This window comes from Phacochoerus africanus, chromosome 5, assembly GCF_016906955.1.
Source record: "Phacochoerus africanus isolate WHEZ1 chromosome 5, ROS_Pafr_v1, whole genome shotgun sequence".
NCBI classification, from domain to species: domain Eukaryota; kingdom Metazoa; phylum Chordata; class Mammalia; order Artiodactyla; family Suidae; genus Phacochoerus; species Phacochoerus africanus.
Window position 1 is genome coordinate 106,465,100 of NC_062548.1, and position 22,875 is coordinate 106,487,974.

General features: G+C 39.7%; 1 protein-coding gene across 4 annotated transcripts in view; it reads left to right on the forward strand.

Moving 5' to 3' along the window:
* Window positions 1–215: 215 nt before the first annotated feature.
* The window catches only part of ATL2 (atlastin GTPase 2), a 72,649-nt gene continuing 49,989 nt past the window's right edge, over window positions 216–22,875 (forward strand). For 2 of the 4 annotated variants that reach the window (XM_047782259.1, XM_047782262.1), the window contains exon 1: window positions 216–369. In XM_047782259.1, the coding sequence (XP_047638215.1) occupies window positions 252–369 (118 nt within the window). In that variant the 5' untranslated portion in view covers window positions 216–251. Of the gene's footprint in view, window positions 370–692; window positions 1,023–22,875 lie in introns of those variants that run through there. The other 2 variants (XM_047782258.1, XM_047782260.1) reach the window with 2 other exon arrangements.

Sequence of the window (22,875 nt, forward strand, 5' to 3'; positions counted from 1 at the left end):
GGGGTGGAACGCTGCCCAATTTCTCCCCAAAGTGGAAGGCTGGGAAAACCGAGCGGCAGGCAGGCTCGCAGGCAGAGCGGGGGCGGAGCGAGGGCTCCGAGGGGCGGGACGAGGGAGGGCGTGGGGAGGACCAGGAGGAGTAGTTTGAGGGCGGCGCTAGGACCCAACGGCGCCCCGCCGGCTCCCGGGAGGTTGATAAAGCGGCGGCGGCGTTTGACGTCAGTGGGAAGTTAATTTTAAATCGGTACAAGATGGCGGAGGGGGACGAGGCAGCGCGGAGGCAGCAGCCGCACCAGGGGCTGCGGCGCCGGCGGCGGACCAGTGACCCAAACACCGCGGTTAACCACGTCTCGTCCACGACCCTCCTAGGTACGGGCCGGCGCGGTGGAGGCCGCAGGGCCGGGTGGTGAGAGGGCGAGGGCCTCTCGAGCTCGCGGGCACCGGCCGCAGGCGGCGGGGTCGTCGTCCGCGGCTGGCTCAGCTCTCCTTCTGCCGCCGCGTCTGGCCGCCGGGCCTAGCCCCCGTCGCGCCCCGGGCTCCAGCAGCGCGCGGCCCGAAAAGGCGGCCCCGTGGCGGCGGCTCCCGCAGCTGTCGAGTGTACTGGCGGCTCGCGCGCCGCTGCGCCCGGCCCGGCCCCCTGTCCGCCCGCCCGCCGCGTGGCTGTGGTTGGGTCCGCCCCGACCTGAGGGGGCGGCCTTGAGCAGGGGCCGCCGACCCGGGGCGTGGGGAGCTAGGCTGCGGCGTGGCTCGGTCCTAAGGCTCTTCGGAAGCTGCTGGACGACCTGTCATTAGGCCGGCACTTACTGCTCTCTGTTCCTCGCGGGGAAAGGGAGGAAGGGTTATCCAGGTCGTGATGGGCCCCGTGGAGGAGGAGGACGCGCAGCGCACTGGGGGAGCGGACACCTCGCTGCCAGGTCGGAAAGCTCTCCAGACGCCCTTCCAGGAGGGAACCGCAGTCCGCAGGCCAAGGCTGTGCTCTGGGGCCCGCGTTCCGTGGCCCCTCGGTTCCCGGACCCATTCAAGTGGGTAACGCGTGGCTAGGATGCAAGTTCGGGTTTAATTGTCAAAACTGGGGTTTATGTGCTGTTTGCTAGTACTGAGAACATAGTAAGGCCTGGTTAGACTGAAAGTGTTGGTGGTGCGAAATCACCTGATCCTTCGCTCCCTGGTTTTGCTGAATGTGAACTCTTACTGTACGTGTTCAAGGAGTGCCCCTGCCCCCGAAGACGCATTTGCCTTGGCAGCGGGGTGTTGTGTGTCCCTCTCACTCATAACACCCCTATTTTTAGGAGTTTAGCATTTGATCTTTGACTATGATGTGAATTGAACGCCTGAAATCCTGATTGAGTATTTTGGTGGTACTTAAAGGCATAAAGTTTTTTAAAGACTTGTAAATAGTAAAAGTTTACGGTTAGGTAAGTATGGCAATAGCATAGATAGGAGTTTTTTTTTTTTTTTTTAACCTACACTAAATTTGAACTGTGTTGTTCAGACTTCTACAGTCTGTTAAAGGTTTCGTGAGATAAAATGTAAAACATTTTGATAGAAGACTGACTTTAATAGAAAAGCTTACGTGAAATGTATTTCATCATTTATGTTATTAGCCAATGGACATGTTGAATGTATGTCAGAGGTGATGACAACCTAGAGTTTTTGCTAAGGGAAAAAGAACAGGAAATAAGGCTTATTTTATTTCTTGCCAAGCAAAGCATTTGACAGAACTATTTATATAGAAAAAGTACTTCAAGAGAAGAGAGGTATGCCTTAGATCTATTCTGGTTGGAATTCTCAAGTAATTAGAGTTGTTTGAAATGCTGAGGGATTGGTTAATTTAGCTCTTTTGGACCCCGGGGGTGTGCTTATTTACTTATTAATTATAACCGTTTTGATGTAGATCCAAAGCGTTCTATCCAAAGCAAGCGTGCTTGCTTACCTTTGTAACTCAAGGCTGTGTATGAACTGTGAAGAGATGCGATTCTTAAGACGTGATAAGTAGAGTTCCTCATTTATTAAATACTCTGTCTCCTACCCGCAGGTTTTTATCTTGTGTGTGTATAGTTAGTCCTTCACTTGATAGCCATTCCTATCAAATGACTGCCTGAAATAGTCCCTCTCCCTGCTAATTTGCTCTGAGTCACCCATTCTACATTAAAAACCAGATAAACTTGTTAAGATTTGTGTTTAAAGTAGAAGCCAGCAGACTGCAAATGAGTAGGAACTCATCTAATTTTGGCTGTGTAAACTCTTTGTCTCCCTATGCTTTCTGGATAAACAAAGTTAAGCTGAGTTGGGGTGAGTCAGGTGCCACTATAGAAGTTTAGTCTTGGGAAGATGTGTCTCTTAAAGAGGCATGCTTACTCTTAGGAAGTGAGACCTTTATAAAGCACTTGTGATCTGTTCTATTTTTATGACTTTGTAGGATGATAAGCATCTGTGGATGTGATTAAATCTATTTAGTAAGGTGTTTTGAAATCCTTTGAAATTCTTTTTTTTTTTTTTGGTCTTTTTAGGGCCGAATTGGAGGCATATGGAGGTTCCCCAGGGGTCCAATTGAAGCTGTAGCCGGTGGCATGCACCACAGCCACAGCAACATCAGATCCAAGCCGAGTCTGCAACCTACACCACAACTCACGGCAACGCCAGATCCTTAACCCACTGAACAAGGCCAGGGATCGAACCTGCGTCCTTATGGATGCTAGTCAGATTAGTTTCCACTGAGCCACAACAGGAACTCTGAAATTCTTTATTTAAGGAAGAAAGAGCTGGCTTACAATAAAGAGGTATTTATTATGGGACAAATAAACCATGAGTCAGAATGAGATTCTGGCCTTAAGTTGAGTGCACCTATTTTCTTTTTAGTTTCCCTCTGTGTTTTAACTTTAGGATAAGGTTTTTTAATATACACAGGTGAAAATAACTTTCTTGTACTTGTTAGACCTTTTCCAAAATTATGCCTTTTCCGGGAGAAGGATCAAGAGGCAGAGGAGTAATATGTCTTGCTCTCCTTGCCTGTGCCACAGCAACCCAGGAGCTGCAGCTGCCCGACTATGCCACAGCAACTCAGGGTCCAAACTGCCTCTGTGATCTACATCACAGCTCACGGCAATGCCGGATCCTTAACCCACTGAGCTGGGCCAGGAATCACATCTGAGTCTTCATGGCTAGTAGTCGGTTTTGTTACCGCTGGTCCACAACGGGAACTCCTTCATACTTTATAAAGCGCTTTAAACAACTTGTTTTGATTTTATTCTTAAAACCTTCTGTGAGGGAATTAAATTATTCCCTTTGGAGGGGGTGATTGTGGAGTGATTGTGACTGGTCTGCAGTTACAAAGGGAGGAAGTGATTAACTGGTCTACAGTCACAGAAACTACTCAGAGGAACTCCTACTACTCTTCACCAGACTTGGAGGAGAATGGGGCAAATTATCACATAATTAGAGGTGACTGTAAAACTTTGTTAAATGAAGTCTGAAATCATGCTGATGTAAAGATGGGGCAGTTGGAAAGTAAAGATAGGGCAAGTCACTAATGGGAGTGGGAAATTTTAAAGTAGGAAGGGAAGAGGTGGATATTGCAGAAAGAAGTAGAAGAATTAAGAAAGTAGACTTTGGAATTAGTCTTCTGGGCAGAACAAGTAGAATCTAGGGGATTCTAAAGTACCAGTTTAATAAAATGATTTGTACAACTTGTATTTCTGTGATTGGCATCAAAATAGCCAATAATTTGGTGAAATGTATAACTGATGAAAGGTGCTTGTCTGAGATCTCTAGCACATTTTACCTTTTTATTGTACGATACTCTCCGGGGGCAGTATTTCCTTCGTCATAGAGAATCAGGATAGTACAGTAAGAAAAAGAATGAGGAATCAAAAGCTGAGTGACTTCATTTAAACTCTCTGTGTGGAGTTCCCGTTGTGGAGCAGTGGTTAACGAATCCAACTAGGAACCATGAGGTTGCGGGTTCGATCCCTGCCCTTGCTCAGTGGGTTAACGATCCGGTGTTGCCGTGAGCTGTGGTGTAGGTTGCAGACATGGCTCGGATCCCGAGTTGCTGTGGCTCTGGCATAGGCTGGCGGCTACAGCTCCGATTAGACCTCTAGCCTGGGAAACTCCATATGCCGCGGGAGCGGCCCAAGAAATAGCAAAAAGACAAAAACAAAACAAAACAAAACAAACCCCCAAAAAACCTCTCTGTGCCTGAAACCCCTCGAATTATAGTAGTGATAATCCACAGGTGCTGTTGTGGGAAACAAATGAGGTGATAGGGTGCAAGTGTTCTGGAAATTGTACAGCTGTTTGTAATGTTGCTGAAACCCAGCTTCTGTCCACCTGGGCTGAATAGAAACGCTGGGACAGTTTTGGGCAAAGGAGAAAAAAGTAGCTTTTATTGCTTGTCCAGGCAACGGAGGCCACAGCAGGCTAATGCCTTAAAGACTGCCTTCTTTTGGGAGAGAGTAAAAGGTGGTCTTACAGTTTTGGAGTGGAAAATAGGGCCACAGAGAAGGGTCAGGGTAGAGTCAAGTTTTCTTCAGAGTTGGTGTTTAGTGGCCCCAGGCCTGGTTCTGGTGGTCCTCCTTTCCGGAATGAAGAATGCTTCATCAAGTAATTAACATCTTTCATTTGTTGGGGGTTTTAGTTCTGCAGAAGAACTCAAAAGTATGTATATTCCTTGAGGAGAAACCAGAACCATGCCCCAAGGCTGCACTGTAGTTTCTTGACTGCTCCTCCCTGTCTCCGTATCCCTTCCCTTCCTTGATTAGCAACTGTTTGAACCTTTCTTTATGGAACTCTTGGAGGGAAAGTCTTTGAGGCTGAATAAGGCCTATTTCCTAAAAACAAGAAATGGGGGACCCAGAAAGACTTGTACCCAGAAGCCCCAGAGGGCCCTGCTCTGTTTCAGTAATATGTGTAAGCATGTGCCAGTTTGACTACTTGTTCTATCTTATTTGTATGTATTTGCAATCAGGAAGTCTCTTCTAATTTTTTTTCCCAGTAATGGGGAGAAAAGTTTAGTTTGGGCAAGGGTGGTGGGTAAAATTTTAACTTCTATAAAATGCTGATAATGTTTATGTTTAGGGTTATTGTATTAAAAGTGACTAAAGTGATAAACCCAGTCAAAAACATTCTATTTGATGGTAGTTACCACTGTAATGTGTGGTTACTTATGATGAGACTTCAAACTAAACATTTAATTTTTAAAATTGTGACTTGAGAGGTCTTTGTTCATTTTTTATAAGATAAAAATATACGTTCATATTCAGCTACCTTTAATAAGTTTGTACTTTAAAGAATCATTTAATCATGTGGCAAAATATGATTTCAGTCTTCTGGAATTGTTTGTTTCAATTACAGGATTCAATATGAGCTAATTTTTTTTTTTTTTTTTTTAATGGTGGTGCCCGTCACATGCAGAAGTTCCCAGGCTGGGGATCAAACCCATGTCACAGCAGTGAACATGCCAGATTCTTAATCGCTAGGCCACTGGGGAACTCTTGGATTGATTTCTTGGCAATTTTCAAGCAGAGTACATTGACTTTATGAACAATAAAGGTGGAAAATCTAATTTATGTCTGTGATGCATAAAAATGCCTGAAAAAGATCAACTTGAAACCACACCAGTCATGAATCCCATGAAGAGCTTTTTTCCACCTTCATGTAATAATCATTTATAGTAGAGTCATGGGTAGTGATAAAAATATACTTATTTTAATTAAAGACTTAATTTTGAGTTCTATAAACTTCCTATGGCCGTGAGAATGGAATAACATTTTTTCCTTCCTCTTGGTTAATATCTACCCTAGCAAACTTGGAGGTCTTTTTTTTGATTATTAAATAAATAATCTATGAAAGCACTTTAGAAACTTTAAAGCCTTCTGTAAAGAAACTCTATAAGGAGTTTGAAATTGGCATACTCAGTAAGCTGCTCTTTTCATATTTGAATGAATAAGTTTATAAGATGTTAAAAGTTGGGTTAACTATCAGAATGGTGGGGGGAATTTTGAATGATAGAAATTTTGACATGAAAATCACCCTTGTTCTTAGTTTTTTTGGACAACACTTATTAATCATCGGGAATTGTGTTTTCTTTTCATCAGCACTTTAATTTTAAAATTTAGATATGGCAGTATCAGCAGGCAGTGTTGAATTTTTGTTTAGAGTCAAGAGGCTTTTTATTGCAGGAAGATGGCCATGTACTTGGATATTGTTTCTTAAGAAATTCTGAAGTCTAAATGTTCTTGGGAAGGTTGAGCAATGTAGCAAATACCAAATGTCTTACAACTGTATATTATGATAGAAATTTACTGCCTTTAAGTTACAGCTAAACTTGTGATTGAACAGCTTTTAACTTGTGATCACGGTTCTTAACCTAATCGAGTAATGTGGTAATTTTTGCTTTGTCATGTAAGTTTAAAATTTGTTTAATTTCAAAAACAGTAAACCTTCATAGATACTTTGGAAATACAGATAAAGGAGAAAGGAAAAAAAATCATACTAATATTTCCGTTTTTAGATGCATAATTTAATTTTTCATAGATTGGGATCTTAACTATAATTTTCTAACTTTTTCATTTTTTATTGTATTTCTCTATATGATTAAGTAATCTCTGCAATTTTTTTTTTTTTTGGTCTTTTTGCCATTTCTTGGGCCGCTCTGCGGCACATGGAGGTTCCCAGGCAAGGGTCTAATCAGAGCTGTAGCCGATGGCCTACACCAGAGCCACAGCAACACTGGATCCGAGCTGCGTTTGCAACCTACACCACAGCTCATGGCAACGCCGGATCCTTAACCCACTGAGCAAGGCCAGGGATCAAACCCTCAACCTTATGGTTCCTAGTCGGATTTGTTAACCACTGAGCTGCGACGGGAACTCCCTGCAATATGATTTTTAAATGATATTAACTACTACTTAACTAATCCTCCTCTTGATTATGGAGTTATTTCTTGTGAATAATGCTAGCGGAACATCTTTATAGATAAACCTTGACCTATATAGGGTAAGGTCTTAAAAGTAGATTTCTGGGTTAAATGGCCTTTATATTTTCAAGATTGAAGACACATCAGCAAATCCATTTAGAAAGTTGTACCCATTTAGTCTGTCTCCTTTAAGTTTAGGTTTGTGCTTGTTCACCAATGGGTATTGTTAATGAAAAATGCCAACGCATAGGGAAAATTGGGATCGCCCTATTTGTTTTAGTTGAATTTCTTTGATTATAGTTGATGTTGAATTCTAATATGGTAATTAAAATGTGAATTCTTTTTTTAAATCACATTTTTGTATCTTTTGGCTCTGTTTCTCTTGTTTTTATAAAAGCCCTTTTGCATGCAAGAAATTCTTTTTCATGTTTGCTTTTTAGTTTTGTGGGTTTTTTTTTTTTTGAGAGAATAGTATGTTTTTTAAAAAAATTAAGTGGTGCCATATGAGTGTTTTTCTTAAATTGGTAACTCTCAACTTATTAACAGTCTGGTCTCTTTTGAATCTTTAGGTATGCTACTGGAGGTTTTCTTTTTCTTTTTACTGTTTTAAATTCTTGCAACATATTGATTGTTCCTGTCCTTTTTTAATTCCAGATTATGGACATCTGCCTCAGTGCCCAATAGTGTGATAGAAGCTCATACATACAAAGAACTATCTTTTCCCCGCCCTTTATGTTCTGTTGGCATGTTGAGCACCTCATAAAAGGGCTTGTGTGTTGCTTGTAATGAATACCTACGTAGAGAAGTGTTGAACAGATTCCCTAAGCTTTATGTAGATGGGAGATCAGATAGACCAATAAAGTTTGTAATTTCATAAGTAGAAATTACTCTGTGTTAGTATTGTTGAGGAAGACTTCATGGGGGAGGTTGGGCTTGTCGGTGAGTCTTAGGGAGCAAAATTGTAGGATATACTATTTGAAGATTAAAGATAAGCAGTATGTTGGAAGCTTTTTCAAAATAGTTGAAGCACTTGTCCCTGTTTTCTAAGAATTTTTCTAAAAGGGATACTTTTTTTTTTTTTGGGGCTTTTTAGGGCCACACCCACAGCATATGGAGCTTCCCAGACTAGGGAATAAGAGCTACAGCTGCTGGCCTACACCACAGCAACGCAGGATCTGAGTTGCAACTGCAATCTACACCACAGCTCACAGCAACGCCAGATCCTTAATCCACATCTGCGGCCTATACCACAGTTCACGGCATTGCTGGATCCTTAACCCACTGAACAAGCCCAGGGATTGAACCCGCAACCTCATGGTTCCTAGTCAGATTTGTTTCTGCTGAAACACGATGGGAACTCCTAAAAGGGATGCTTAAAAAGCAGTTGGATAGAAGCAACTGAAAAGATAATGTGTTAGAGCATGTTTAATAAAAAGAAACATGGGGGGAGTTCCCGTTGTGGCGCAGTGGTTAACGAATCTTACTAGGAGCCGTGAGGTTGTGGGTTTGATCCCTGGCTTTGCTCAGTGGGTTAAGGATCCAGCATTGCCGTGAGCTGTGGTATAGGCCGCAGATATGGCTTGGATCCTTTGTTGCTGTGTCTCTGGCATAGGCCGGCGGCTATAGCTCCGATTCGACCCCTGGCCTGGGAACCTGCCTGTGCCGCAGGTGTGGCCCTAGAAAAGATGAGAGAGAGAGGAAAAAAAAAAGGAATATGGGTTGTTTTTCTCTAGCCAAATAGAGCAAAGGACTGATTTAAACAACTGAATAATTCCTAGAAAAACTGTCTGATTAGTCCCCCAAATGTGACTGAAAACATTAAAGGTGTGTGCTCCCTGCCCCTGTTTTTGAACGTGTGTATTTCTCTGCCAGAAGGAATCTTGATCCATACTCCCAAACTAGGGAAAGGACAAAAAGAAGGAATAATGAGAACCGGAATAATGAGAACCTCAAACCTTCTTATCCCTTTTGTTTTTTCAAATTAGTCACATTTGTCTAGCTGGAAGGATGTTTATTTGTCCCTTTTTGGCACTATTTTCTTACTCTTTCAGTAGACTTTTGCCTCTATTAAGCCAAGGTTGGGATTTGAGTGTATACCTTTCTCTCTCCCTCCGTCCTTCTTTCCGTCCTTCCTGTTTTTTAAACTGTTGGTGTAACAAGTCATCTAAGGTAAAGTGAAACTTATTTCCCATCTTGGCAGATACTTTTTTGAGAATTGTCATGAAAACCGTATTCTAAATTTAAGCTTATATATATTTATTTAATAACTCCTTGGCTAATTGATTATCCAAGATTTCAGTAGCTCTTCTGTGAGTTTAATGTCTTTAACTTACTAGAGTTAATTTGAGGGCCGCAAAGAGAATGATTAAACCATTTGCCTAAATCAAGGCAACCTACTCTGAGTTTGTTGGATAACTAAGTGATGTGTTGCAAAACCTTGGGGTCACTGTACCAACAGTACTTTGGGAAATGGAAATTTAGTGCACTGTCGCTTTATAAAGGCTTATAGAAAAGAGAATGTCCCTTAATAAAAAGGTATGGAATCATTTAGTGTTATCTGTTGCCTACTCCAAAAAAGGATGTTGAAGAACTAGTTAGTTCTCACATGCATAGCTTTTTATTTTTACTGTCACCTCTTGACTTGGGGCTTTTCACCTTATACTCAGGCTCTTCCATTTGCCCTGTATCTGATTTCCCTGTTTTTAAACTCTCATTATACTTTTTACTCACTCATCACTTTCAGTTTGTCTCTGCTGTACAGCTTTGATCCTATCACTCTGTTTCAGAGTTTTCCATGGCTCTCCTCAGGATAATGCCTAGCATTCTTAGGCCCCCCCCCCCTTTTGTTTGTTTTTGTTTTTGTCTTTTTAGGGCTACACCCACAGCATATGGAAGTTCCTAGGCTAGGCATCAAATCCAAGCTGCAGCTGTTGGCCTACACCACAGCCTCAGCAACACCAGATCTGAGCTGCATCTGCAACCTACACCACAGCTCATGGCAATGCCGGATCCTTAACCTACTGAGCAAGGCCAGGGATGGAACTTTGAGAGTAAGGACTATTAGTAGCAAATTGTACCTCTCTAATATCTTACATAGTGCCGTTGCTCTCAAGTTTGTGAGGTGGGTAGGGTGGGAGAACTTTCCTCAGTTCCTGACACATTGCATACGTGTGCTGAGCATTGTTGGACTTGGTGAACAAAGATGGGAAATATATATATATATATATATATTTTTTTTTTTTTTGCTTTTTAGGGCCGTACCCGTGGCATATGGAAGTTCCCAGGCTAGGGGTCGAACCAGAGCTACAGCTGCCAGCCTGTGCCAGAGCCACAGCAACGCCAGATCTGAGCTGCTTCTGTGACCTACACCACAGCTCATGGCAACTCTGGATCCTTAACCCACTGAGGAGGCCAGGGATCAAACCCGTATCCTCATGGACCCTAGTTGGGTTTGTTAACCGCTGAGCCATGACAGGAACTCCAGTTTTATTGTATCTTATGTTTTACGGGTCTACAATTTTATTTTATATTTTTTGTTTTTTTTAAGGCTGCACCCATGGCAAATGAAAGTTCCCATGCTAGGGGTCGAATCAGAGCTGCAGCTGCCAGCCTACACCACAGCAATGCTGGATCCAAGCTGCATCTTCAACCTGAGCCACATCTTGCAGCAATGCCAGATCTTTAACCCAGTGAGAGAGGCCAGGGATCAATCAAACCCATGTCTTCATGGATACTAGTCAGATTCTTAACTCACTGAGCCACAATGGGAACTCCTAAAAGTCTACAATTTTAAACCTGTCCCAGGAGAAGGCTTATGAAGAAAAAATTATTTCCCAAATGTTGGGACTGTATAAATGATTTGCCGACTATAAATGATAAAGTTTTGACAAGGAAATATTTGGGAAAAGTGAAGGGAAAAATAGCTATCTGTCAATATTTGTTATAGAGACGAGACATCAACTTCCCTGCTTTTAAACAAATTGTATTTTTGGAAGTTTTTTTCAGTTTTCTAAAAATCTTGAGCACATCAGAATACACTTGAGTTTGTTCAGCAAACAAGTTCATTTGGCATAGATGGATAATGATGAATCTGAACTGGGTGTGCATTCTGATTGATTACATAAAATTTTAAAAATTTTGTTTAAAGAAATTGCTTAATCGAATCCTGTGTCCTCCTTTATACAAATAAGGAAATTTAGCAGTCCCACAAAGTGATTTTGAGGATTATATATAGCACAGAATAGTCACTTTAAATGTTTTTCTGTCTTCTATTGTAAAAAGTACAATGCCTAAAATTATTTCATACAGCAAATTATTTCAAAGAATAAGAAAGTTCCTAATAATGTTTTCACCTCTTCTCCCAGATATCCACTTCTTTCAATTCTGTGCTCAAATATCTCTATTAGAGAAGCCGTGACTGATCATTCTTTTGTAAAATGGCAACCCCTGCTTACATTTCCCTTAACCTGTTTTATTTTTCTCTATAGCACTTAACACCAGCTAATGTCATGTATCTGTTTTCTGTCTCCTCACTTTTAGGATGTAATAAACTCCTAGGGCAGGATTTTTTTGGTGTTTATTTTGTTTGGTACTGAATCTACAGTTCTTAGAACCGTGTCGTAGATGTTCAATGAGTATTTATTGAAGGAGTAAAGGCTTATGCCCCCCCAATGTACCCTTGCATCAGAATTACCTTGGTGCTTGTTAGTGTGGTGCTTGTTACAGATTCTTAGACCCTATACATGAACTGAATTAACTCTGGAGGTGAGGTCCAAAAATCTGTATTCCAAACAAGCCACCTAGATGGTTCTTTTAAGCTTTAGTGTGCATGGGATTCACTGCTTTATGATATGGCTGTGGCTCATTAAAAATTGACAGTATAGCTTGGCTTCAGATCCATGTATAATTAAGTTACAGATGAATCAGCTATTCTATAGCAAACAGTTTTTTTTTCCTGTTGATCTGTCAAGGAAGAGTTATGTGTATTTGTAGTTTTGATTATTTTTCTTACTCTAGTTTTTGTTCAGAAATTCAGTTTATTTTATTTTATTTTTTTGTCTTTTCAGGGCCGCAACTGTGGACATGGAAATTCCTAAGCTAGGGGTTGAATCGGAGTTGCAGCTGCCCGTCTACACGACAGCCACAGCAACACCAGATCAGACCTAAACCACAGCGCATGACAATGCCAGATCCTTAACCCACTGAGCGAGGCCACGGATCAATCCCAAGTCCTCATGAATACCAGTCAGGTTCTTTCCGTGGAGCCACGATGGGAACTCCCCAGAAATTCAGTTTAATTCAAACCTTGAGTATTTAATCTCAAATACTAGATGTTTATCAGTCCACCTTTCCAAACAACCACATCCTTTGAACCCACACATAACCTGTACTTGTTATTTATTTTTTGGCTATGCCCGCAGCATGTGGAAGTTCCTAGACGAGGGATCGAACCTGTGCCACAGCAGTGACCTTAAGCTGCAGCAGAGACAGTACAGGATCGTTAACCCACTGTTGCCACAAGGGAGTTCCAGTACTTGCTGTTATTTACTCGTAAGAGTAGATGAACTCATATCAAATTTATTTTAAATGATAAGCATCATTAAAAATATGGACTGATTGGAGCCATCTTTTTATGGCTGTATACCACAGGGGGACAAAGATTGATCTTTATAAGAATTATCCTGTGGTGTTAAAAAGCACTTCAGTATAGAGGAAACAGAATGGACTTAATAAAAAGACCTAAATAGAAATTTTGATTCATATACTACTTTTTAGCTCTAGAATCTTGAAAAAAATTTGTTTTGTTTAACCTCTTTAAATGTCCACATTTTCTCTCTCAAATAGGGATAGTTGCTAAGCCACAGGGTTGTTGAGAGGCTTCCTATCAGTGCCTGGCATAAAGTTACAGTCATTCGATAGATATAAGTTCCTTTCCCTGTGGAAGTAAATTCGTAAGCAACTTAAAATATTTCCTTAGAAACAATTGTAATGTATTTCAGACTTATAAAAATAACAGAGGGAAATATGTTAGATGCTCAATTGCCATTGCCTAGAGCTAATACACAATATTTGCCATATTTATTTTGAATCCCTTTTTAAAGAGAAGTGTTACTGTACGTACAGTCAAAGGGTTCTTCTAAAATCCTTCTATTCTTCTCTTCCCTCCCTCCCTAGATAGAAACTTGGTTTTGAAGTTAGTGTATATGTTTCCTGTTTTTTTTTAGCAGTCCTGTAACATATATATTTTTCCATAAACAATATATCATACTGTGCTGCATTTAAAATTTTTTAGCAAGTGGCTCAAACTATATTTGTGGCTTGTTTTGTTGTTTTCGTTCAACATTGGTTTTGACTTTTATCCATGTATACACATTTAAATCTTATTAATTTTAATTCTCTATTTCATAGTTTATTTATTTATCCATGGATATTTAGGTCCCCAGTTGTAGGTTTTTTTTTTTTTTTGCAGTTACAAACAATATTTCAAGGAAGCTTGTCTCTTCTGTTCATTTGCATAAGAATACTCTAGCATATAAATAACTTACATAAAAATTAAATTCAAAGAGATTCAGTATTGTGTATTCTAATTCTTTAAGCATTTATACCACAGAACAAAAGTGTATATCCTCACCCTTTAAAAAAGTACAAAAGATACAAGAACCTTTCATGACTGGGGTGAAATTTTCTGCAAGACTTTTCCTTTAGAAGAAAACAGAGAAGAACCTTACTGAGGACTCAAGTTGTGAGACCTAAATAGAATTTTTCTGAATGTCTTGTTGGATTTCTCCTGTGATGCAGCAAGTTAAGGATCTGGCATTGTTGCTGCAGTGGTTTGGGCCATTGCTATGGCATGGGCTTGATCCCTGGCCCAGGAACTTCTATATGCCACCAGGGTAACCAAAAAAAAAAAAAAAAGGGAGAAAAATATTGAATTTCTGTCTTGTTGCTTAGAGTCTCCTGAGCCATTACTTATTCTAGCATGTCTTTTTTTTTTCTCCGAAAGTTTTTTTTTTGGCTGCGCCTGTAGCATGTGAAAATCCCCAGGCCAGGGATTGAACCCATGCATAGCAGCAGCCTGCACCACAGCAGTGACAGTGCTGGATCCTTAACCCACTAGGCCATCAGGAAACTCTAGCTTATTCTAGCATCTCTTAACTAGCCAACAGAATTGACTTTATAAACTGCAACCCCATTTAAAATAATCTAAATTAATGAGTTAAATATTTTGTTTTGAAGCTACACATATTTAAATGTATGCTTTAAGAGCTGGTAAATATTCGATGATAAACTTTGGGAAAAATATTTTGTAATCTGTTTTACATTTTTCTTTATAGATAAATTTTGCATAAAACCATTTTTATTCCTCAGTATTTTTTAAATGGGACGAGCAAAGATTCTGTTATATCAGTGCTGGTTACTATGGAAACAGTAGCTTTCAAGTGGAAAATATTTGAATCTTATGGAAAACAGCTTTTATCATCTGATTTGATACTGATAAAGGAAGGACATATGAACCACATTATATATTCTTTAAAAGTATTTCTAAAACTTGGTGATTTAGGATGGTCTTGTTGATCAAATTGGCAAAGCTGATAGGAGAAAGCACCTCATATGTGACATTATTAATAGGTCCTCTTCTGGAGTCTTTAAAGTTTTTATCATAGTTCCAGTTTTATTTGAAAGAAGCTTAACTTTATAAATTATTAGTAATACTATTTTATAGGAGCAAATAGAACCTTATAGTATCTGATTGGCTAATAACTGCTTTCTCCTTAAAAAAATTTTCTTTGAGGTTTTTGTCAGAATTCTTATTCTGGGCTGTATCTGTTTGGGCAGGGGGAGGAAAACCTGCAATTCAGTGCTCACCCAGATAACTGATGATTACTCCAGACCAATAATTTTCAATCCTAGCTGTATATCATGTCAACATACTAAAACATCTACATTTATATTTTTAAAGTTAGGATGGCTATGTGCACTGCGTCCTTTCACTTTATACACAATCCACAGTAGCGCGACTGGACTAGTTGGTTTTATCAGCATATTAGCAGTCTCTTAGGAAGAATGGAGGATTACAATTTAGCTTAAAAACTTTTTTTTCCTTCTGTGAAAACATTAACATCACTAGAAACTACATGAAATAAAATGTGTGGCGTTCCTGTTGTGGCTAAGCTGGTTAAGAACCTGGCCTGTGTCCAGTAGGATTCATTCCCTAGCATTGCTCAGTGGGTTAAGGATCCAGTGTTGCTGCAAACTACTGTTTAGGTCACATACATGGCTTGGATCCAGTATTGACTGCTGTGGCTGCGGTGTAGGCTGGCAGCTGCAGCTCTTGATTCAACCCGTAGCCTGGGAACATCCATGTGCCACGGGTGCAGCCCTAAAAAGAAAAATAAATAAAATGAATGATTTTTTTCGTACTTAATACCTGTAAAATATTGCAATCCTTGGTACTCTGTTATGTTCAGAGGACTGTCAGTTTTGGAATCACTTTGGAGTTAGGTAGAAGTGCAGTTTCAGAAGTTCCCTGGTGGCACAGCTGATGGAGGATCCGGCAATGTCATTACTCTGGCTCAGGTCACTACTGTGGCAGGGGTTTGATCCCTGGCCCAGGAACTTTCTTGCATGCCAAGGGCATGGCAAAAAAGGAAAAAAAAAACAAGAAAGAGAGAGAAAAAAGGAAACGCAGTTTCAGGTTCCATCCCAGATTTCCTGAATCAAAATTTGCATTTTAACAAGATCCCCAGGTGATTGATGCGCATTTAAAAAGTTTGAGAAGCACCAATGTAGAGAAAATAGCTCTAAATTAATAAGACCATGCCCAGTTTTCCCTCCAAATAGTGGTCATGTGTTTTCCTTAATCTTTAAAATGAGTAAATTTTGCTGTATAAGCTCTAAAAGCCCCATGAGTGTATATTTAGATTTAATTTTAAGTATTAAGACCAATTTTTAAGCATCTGTACTAGAACTTGAATGTCCTAAAATTTCTTGAGATTCTCTGATATTCTAGGGAGTGCATGCATGTTCTCTTGATAGCTGGTTGTATGGTATGTATTTAACTTTATAGAATGTATTGCCAAAAAGTTTTTTAAAGTGGTTGTATCATTTTATACTCTCGCCAGAAGTATATGTGAGTGCTAGTTGTTCCCCACCAGCTATATTTTTGTCAATCTTGTAAATTTTATCTGTCCTGGTGAGTGTGTGGTGGTGTCTTATTGTGATATTAATTTATATTTTCCTAACATCTAATGGTGTGAGTATATATTTTCCTCTACTTATTGACCACTCATATATCTTTGAGGCATCTACTAAAATCTCTTACACATTAAAAAATGGATTTCTTCTTTTTGAGTTGTAAGAGTTCTTTATATATTCTGAATACTGGAGATTTTTTTTTTTTTTTTCCCCCCCCCCCCCCCCGCTTTTCAGGGCTGCACCTGCAGCATATGGAGGTTCCCAAGCTAGGGGTCAAAGTGGAGCTACAGCTGCCGGCCTACACCACAGCTCAGGGCAACACTGGATCCTTAACCCACTAATTGAGTCTGGGGATGGAACCTGCATTCTTATGGCTACTAGTGGGGTTCATTACTTCTGAATCGCAATGGGAACAACAAGTTTTGTTTTCTTGTAATGTCTTTGGTTTTAATTTTGGGATAATTATATTGGCTTCATAAAATGAGTTGGGAAATATTCCCTTCCCTTTTTTTTTTCTGTAAAAGTCTGTCTAGAATTGGTATAATTTCATCCTTAAATGATTGGTAGTTTCACAATTAACTTTAGGCTCAGATAGCCTCCCTAGTTTTCTTTTTCGGGTGTTCAGTGGATTTGATTTTAAGCCTGATTCTTTTCAGTTTTCCCTGCTAAAGAATGAGGATATTTGAGGTAGCCAACTAATTAATAATGAGTTTCTTAGAAATAGGGATTTTGCTTCCAGATTTTAGGAGGCAAGAATTGACGTGTTTAAAACTCTATTTCTGGCGAAGTGGAGTGATGGGATGGGCTCAGAATTTTATATTCACTTGACCTTGTCTTGTGTTTTTTTGAAAACATTTTGTTTTGATCCTTAAAGATGTTGATTGAAAAAATTAAACAACCTGAAAGTTGAGAGTTAAGTTTTATTTGGGGTGAAATTAGCATTTAAGTGCAAGCTTGGGAGACAGCATCTCAGGTAGCCCTGAGAAACTGCTCCAAGGTGGTGATCCAGGAGCGAGGATATATAGGAGTTTTCACAACAAAGGGCAGGGAACAGGAACAAAAGAGGCCTGGGCTCACAGAAATCATTCCTTTGATATCCACCTCCGCTATCAGGGCCACTGTCCTGAATTTTCACAGCCTGCAGGACTCACCAGCTCTCACCCTTGGAGGTGACAGTATTTATAGATGACCGTGACATTCTTTATCCTTAACTACAGACCGGGGTGAAATACCACCCAAGGAGGAAAAGGGGGAATATCAGGATATGATAAAGGTGAGGGGGAGGTGCATGCAGCATATGCACATTTTACCAAAGTTTGTTGTTGATCTCCTGAAGGTTACTACCAGTCGCAAGGAGCAGACATAACCATGAAGGATTTTAGTGTTTTTCTATATGGGAGGAGATGGCAAAAATCAGGCACATAAAGTCTTCTAAAAATATCTGACTATCTGAAGGATCTGGAGCACAGAGTGCCTCACTCCTGATCTCTACCCTGAGCTCCACTCAGGGGGTGCTGCGGGTTTGTAGTGGCAGTGGCTCATGTTTTTACTCCATGTAGAGGCTGATGGCAAGTGCCAGACTTCAGTTCACAAAGGTATCCTCCTGCCCTTCCCAATCACTAAAATGCTGTGGAAGTACAAGGTTGAGAATCAGTGTTCTAGAATAGTTGAGAGACTTTCTTCTTTTTCTTTTTTTTTTGCTTTTTAGGGCTGCACCCGAGTCATATGGAAGTTCCCAGGCTAGGGATCGAATCGGGGCTATAGCTGCCGGCCTACACCACAGCCACAGCATCACGGGGTCCGAGCCATGTCCGAGACCTACACCACAGCTCAGGGCAATGCCGGATCCTCAACCCACTCATCGAGGCCAGGGATCAAACCTGCATCCTTTTGGTCACTAGTCGGACTCGTTTCCACTGGGCCACAATGGGAACTCCTAAGAGACTTTTTTTGCTTCTTATAGCACTGTCCTATATATCTACTTAGATCTGCTTTATCTTCTAATCAAGCCTTTATTATTAGCCTCATCACTTAAAAAAAATTATGGAAAATTCCGAATATGTACAGAACTAAAGAGGACAAAATAGGAAGCTGGTTATGATGCATCTCCCATATTAAACCATTATCACTATAATGGACACTTTGTTTTATCTATTTTCCATAGCCAGCCTCCCTACCAGATTATTTTGAAGGAAATAACAGATTGTATGAATGCTTTGTATCTTTAAAAGATAAAATAGTTTTAAAAAACATAGTCATGGTACTGTTATCACACTAGAAAAATAATTCCTTAATACCAAATATCCAGAGTTCATATTTCCCTGATTGTTTTTTTTCTTTTAATACTTGATTCGCTTGAACAAGGCCCACACATCGCATTTGGTTGATACGGCTCTTCGGTCCCCCCCCCCCCCCCAATCCATTTTCCCCCTTAGCTTTTGCAGTTTATTTGTCTAGGTTTGTTTGTCCTGTGGAATTTCCCACATTCTAGAATTTTCTGACTTCATCTCTGTGGTGGTGGTGAATGTGTCTCTATCTTTCCTTTTCCATAGTTAGATCTAGAGGCCTGATCATTTTCATGTTTTAAAAAGTTTTTCCTCAGACATACATCTTTGGTGGTATCATGTGCTTCCTGATGCATCATCACATCAGGAGCCATAAAACTTTCGTCTCTTTGTAATGTTAAGATTGATTCAGGAGGTTAGGGGTTAATCTATCCATTATAATCTACCCCATCAGCTTTTTACCCAATAGTCTTGGTAGTCATTGCACATTGCTGTCTTTTTGAAGTCCCTGTTTCTAGGGAGGGAAGACCACCTGGATTCTCTTTATGCAGGACCTTAGACTTTACTACTTAATTGGTTCCTGGGTAAACAGTCATAAGTCAGGTCCTTAGTTTCTGTACGTGTACGTTATTTCTAATCGAGTTCTGTTTTTTAGGAAATCTGTTTCATTTTACATCATGTTTGATCTTGAAAATAAATGAAAACTAGACAGATTTTTCAAGCATTTATTAATAACATAAACTAGATATCTAATATAAATATATTATTAGTAATAATTGTATACTTAATGCTATATAACCTTTTGGAGTTCCCATTGTGGCGCAGCAGAAACGAATCTGACTAGGAACCATGAGGTTTCAGGTTCGATTCCTGGCCTTGCTCTGTGGGTTAAGGATCCAGCATTGCCGTGAGCTGTGGTATAGGCCACAGACACAGCTCAGATACCGAGTTGCTGTGGCTGTGGTGTAGGCCAGCAGCTACAGTTTTGACTTGAACCCTAGCCTGGGAATCTTTGTATGCTGTGGGTGTGGTGCAAAACAAACAAACAAAAAAACCTAATATAACCTTTTAAGGAAGTTTTCTTCTTGAACTAGATTGGCTGAATTCATTGATTGGGCTGCTTAGACCCTCTTCCTAGAGTAGGATGAAGTGCAAACCAGGATACCCTCTTTCTCTTGTTGAATTTGCTTTAGCAAGTTTAGGAGATCTGTATTATTCCAAAGACCCTGCATCCAAAGTTATTATCACCTGATTCATATTTTTCTTGGTGATGCTCTAATATTTGGAATAGCAAATGCTGTCTTCAATGATTCCTTGCTTTCCCACTTTGAAAATGCTTTGTGGCAGAAGTATTTTGAGTGCGATTCTAACAATTAGATAAAGTTTGCCTTGAAACTGTGCATTGGTGTCTCTTGGCTTTACTAACGCATTCACTTCTGAAAATTTTAGTTTTGTTGATAGTGATTTCAAATAGTTAATTCCTTAACTTCCAGGTAACATTACGGGAAAATTCTAAAGTCCATCCACTAAAATTTTCAGTGCCAACCGGTTTTCTTCCTAAACCTCTCAAACTGTCTTTTTAGATAAAAAGTTACTTGGTTGATAGACAGTACATAGTGCCTTTAAGAAAATAATCTCTCTTATTCAGAGTTTTATGAATTGGTTGATGTATACATTCTCTCAAGTTTTCCCACATGGTTAATCAGTCTGTTCCTTTAAACAAAAATAACTGGTAATTGTATTGACCTAGAGATCTGTGCTTCTTTAGTTATATTTCCTTGGTTTTCACAACTGTGCTTTGTTGAACATGATAGTTTGAATCTGGACAATAACTTGTACTCTTTTATTCCTTACTTCTATAGATTTAAAATGTCGTGGTTTATTTCTAGAGTGGCAATTTTTTTACCTAATTTTTTTTTTTTGGCTTTCGATGATTTTTTTTTTGAGGTCATAATTAAAGCAAAGAAGTTTCAAAATGTGAAGAAAATTTGCAAAAGGTAGAGAGCAGAGTACATATTTTGTGCTAAGCAGTGACTCCAGATTTTTTTGCTGAATTATTAACCTCAGCTAATTAGCCAGTGGTCCTTAGTTTCAACTTGGCGTAGTATTTATAGTTAGAAATTTGAATTTTGATCCTTACTGTAGGAATCTTAATTGTAATAAAGATCATGAGGAGTTCCTTTTGTGGCTGGTTAAGAATCTTACTAGTATCCACAAGGATGAGGTTCAGTCTCTGGCCTTGCACATGAGTTAAAGATCCAGAGTTGCTGTGAGCTGTGGTGTAGCTCGCAGACAGAGCTCGAACCTGGCTTTGCTGTGGCTGTGGTGTAGGTTAGCAGGTGCAGCTACGATTTGACCCCTAACCTGGGACCTTCCACGTGTCACGGGGTGCCGTTCTAAAAAGACAGACAGACAGAAAAAAAGGTTATGAAAGCAGGGTAGGGTTATTTAAAGTAAAGCCAGTTTAATTTGAAGCTTTGCCTGTTCGTATTTATAGAGAAGCAGCGATGGGGCTTTAACCAGGTTTGTTGCCTGTTATGTGTTTATAGCCAGTTCCAGCTTTTTACTGCCATTCAGTTGAGAGAGCCGTGTTTGGGAAAAACACAATTTGCTTTATAATGTTAAATTGAAATGTAACATTCCTGACTACCGTTCTGTAAGAAGTAAATCAAGATATATTCTACAAGCAAATGTATAGCCACTATAAAACTTTTGATTGGTTTTCAGCATTAAATTATATATTGTATATAAAGTATCCCACTGTACTCTAATTGAGTTTAAAAACATCTGCAAAATATACTGTGTAAGCATTTAATAATTTGATACGGTTGAATTAAAGAGACTTCTGGGTTTTTATTTACACTGTTTTCTTAAAATTATCTACATCATTAATAATTCATACAAGAGGAAACAAATATTATACATGGAAAAATGGTCAGCCTCAGTCAAGGATATGCATGTTAAAGCCAAATGGATAGTATGACTAAAGTGAATTTTAAATTTTATTTAATTTTAGTTTATATTTAAAAAACAAGGAGTTTTGTCAGTATGGATGTACATATGGATAGAAAATAATTTTGGGGTGTTTGGTTATTGGAAAACTTGTATATTTGGAACAACTTGTATGTTAATCTACTTATTTAGTTATAAATTTTATGAAATCTAAGTGATCCTGTATTTTTGATAAAAATTTAATGTTTGAATTGAAAGATGCTGTGAGTGTAAAGTACATAGTGGATTTCAGAGACAGTACAAAAGAAGAATGTAAATATCTTATTTTAATTAAAAAAAAATTTTTTTTTTAAATCTTTTTTAAAATCAGGCTAGGGGTCGAATTGGAGCTATAGCCCCTGGCCTACACCACAGCCACAGCAACGCCAGATCCAAGCTGCATCTGCGACCTACACCACAGCTCATGCTAGATCCTTAACCCACTGAGAGAGGCCAGGGATGAACCTGCATCCTCATGGATGCTAGTCAGATTCATTTCTGCTGAGCCATGATGGGACCTCCTAAATATCTTAACTTTAAAACATTGCCTTTTGGGTTGAAATGACAGTATGTTGAATATATTGGGTTAATAAAATAATATTAAAATTGTTTCTTTTTACTTTTTAATATGACTAAAGAAAACTTAAAGTTACACATGTAGCTTATATCATGTGGGCAGCACTATCCTATATTCCTTTTTTTTTTTTCCTGTCTTTTTGCCTTCTCTAGGGCCGCTCCCTCGGCATATGGAGGTTCCCAGGCTAGGGGTTGAATCGGAGCTGTAGCCACCCGGCCTATGCCAGAGCCACAGTAACTCGGGATCCAAGCCACGTCTGCGAGCCACACCACAGCTCACGGCAACACTGCATCCTTAACCCTCTGAGCAAGGCGAGGGATTGAATCTGAAACCTCATGGTTCCTAGTCAGATTCGTTTCCGCTGCACCACGACGGGAACTCCCCTATATTATTATTATTTTTTTTTTCCTCTATCTTTTTGCCTTTTCTAGGGCCACTCCCGCAGCATATGGAGGTTCCCAGGCTAGGGGTCGAATCGGAGCTGTAGCCACCAGCCTACATCACAGCCACAGCAACGCCAGATTGGAGCCACGTCTGTGACCTACACCACAGCTCATGGCTGGCAATACCGGATCCTTAACCCACTGAGCAAGGCCAGGGGTTCCTAGTTGGATTCGTTAACCACTGTGCCACGATGGGAACTCCCCTATATTCTTATTGGTAATTTTTTTGTCTCTTTTTAGCAGTTACTCAGAAAGGGTTGTTAAAAACTCCATGTCTGATTATGCATTTGTCTCATTTTATTTTTAGTTGTCTAAATTTTGCTTCATATATTTTTAGTCTCTTATTTAGGGTTATTATATCTTTCTGATGTTTACCCATTTTATATGTAGTAATATTTTTAGTCTTGGAGTCTACATTGGCATTTTTATAGCTACATCATTTGTCCTAAGGTAATTTGCATATGGATC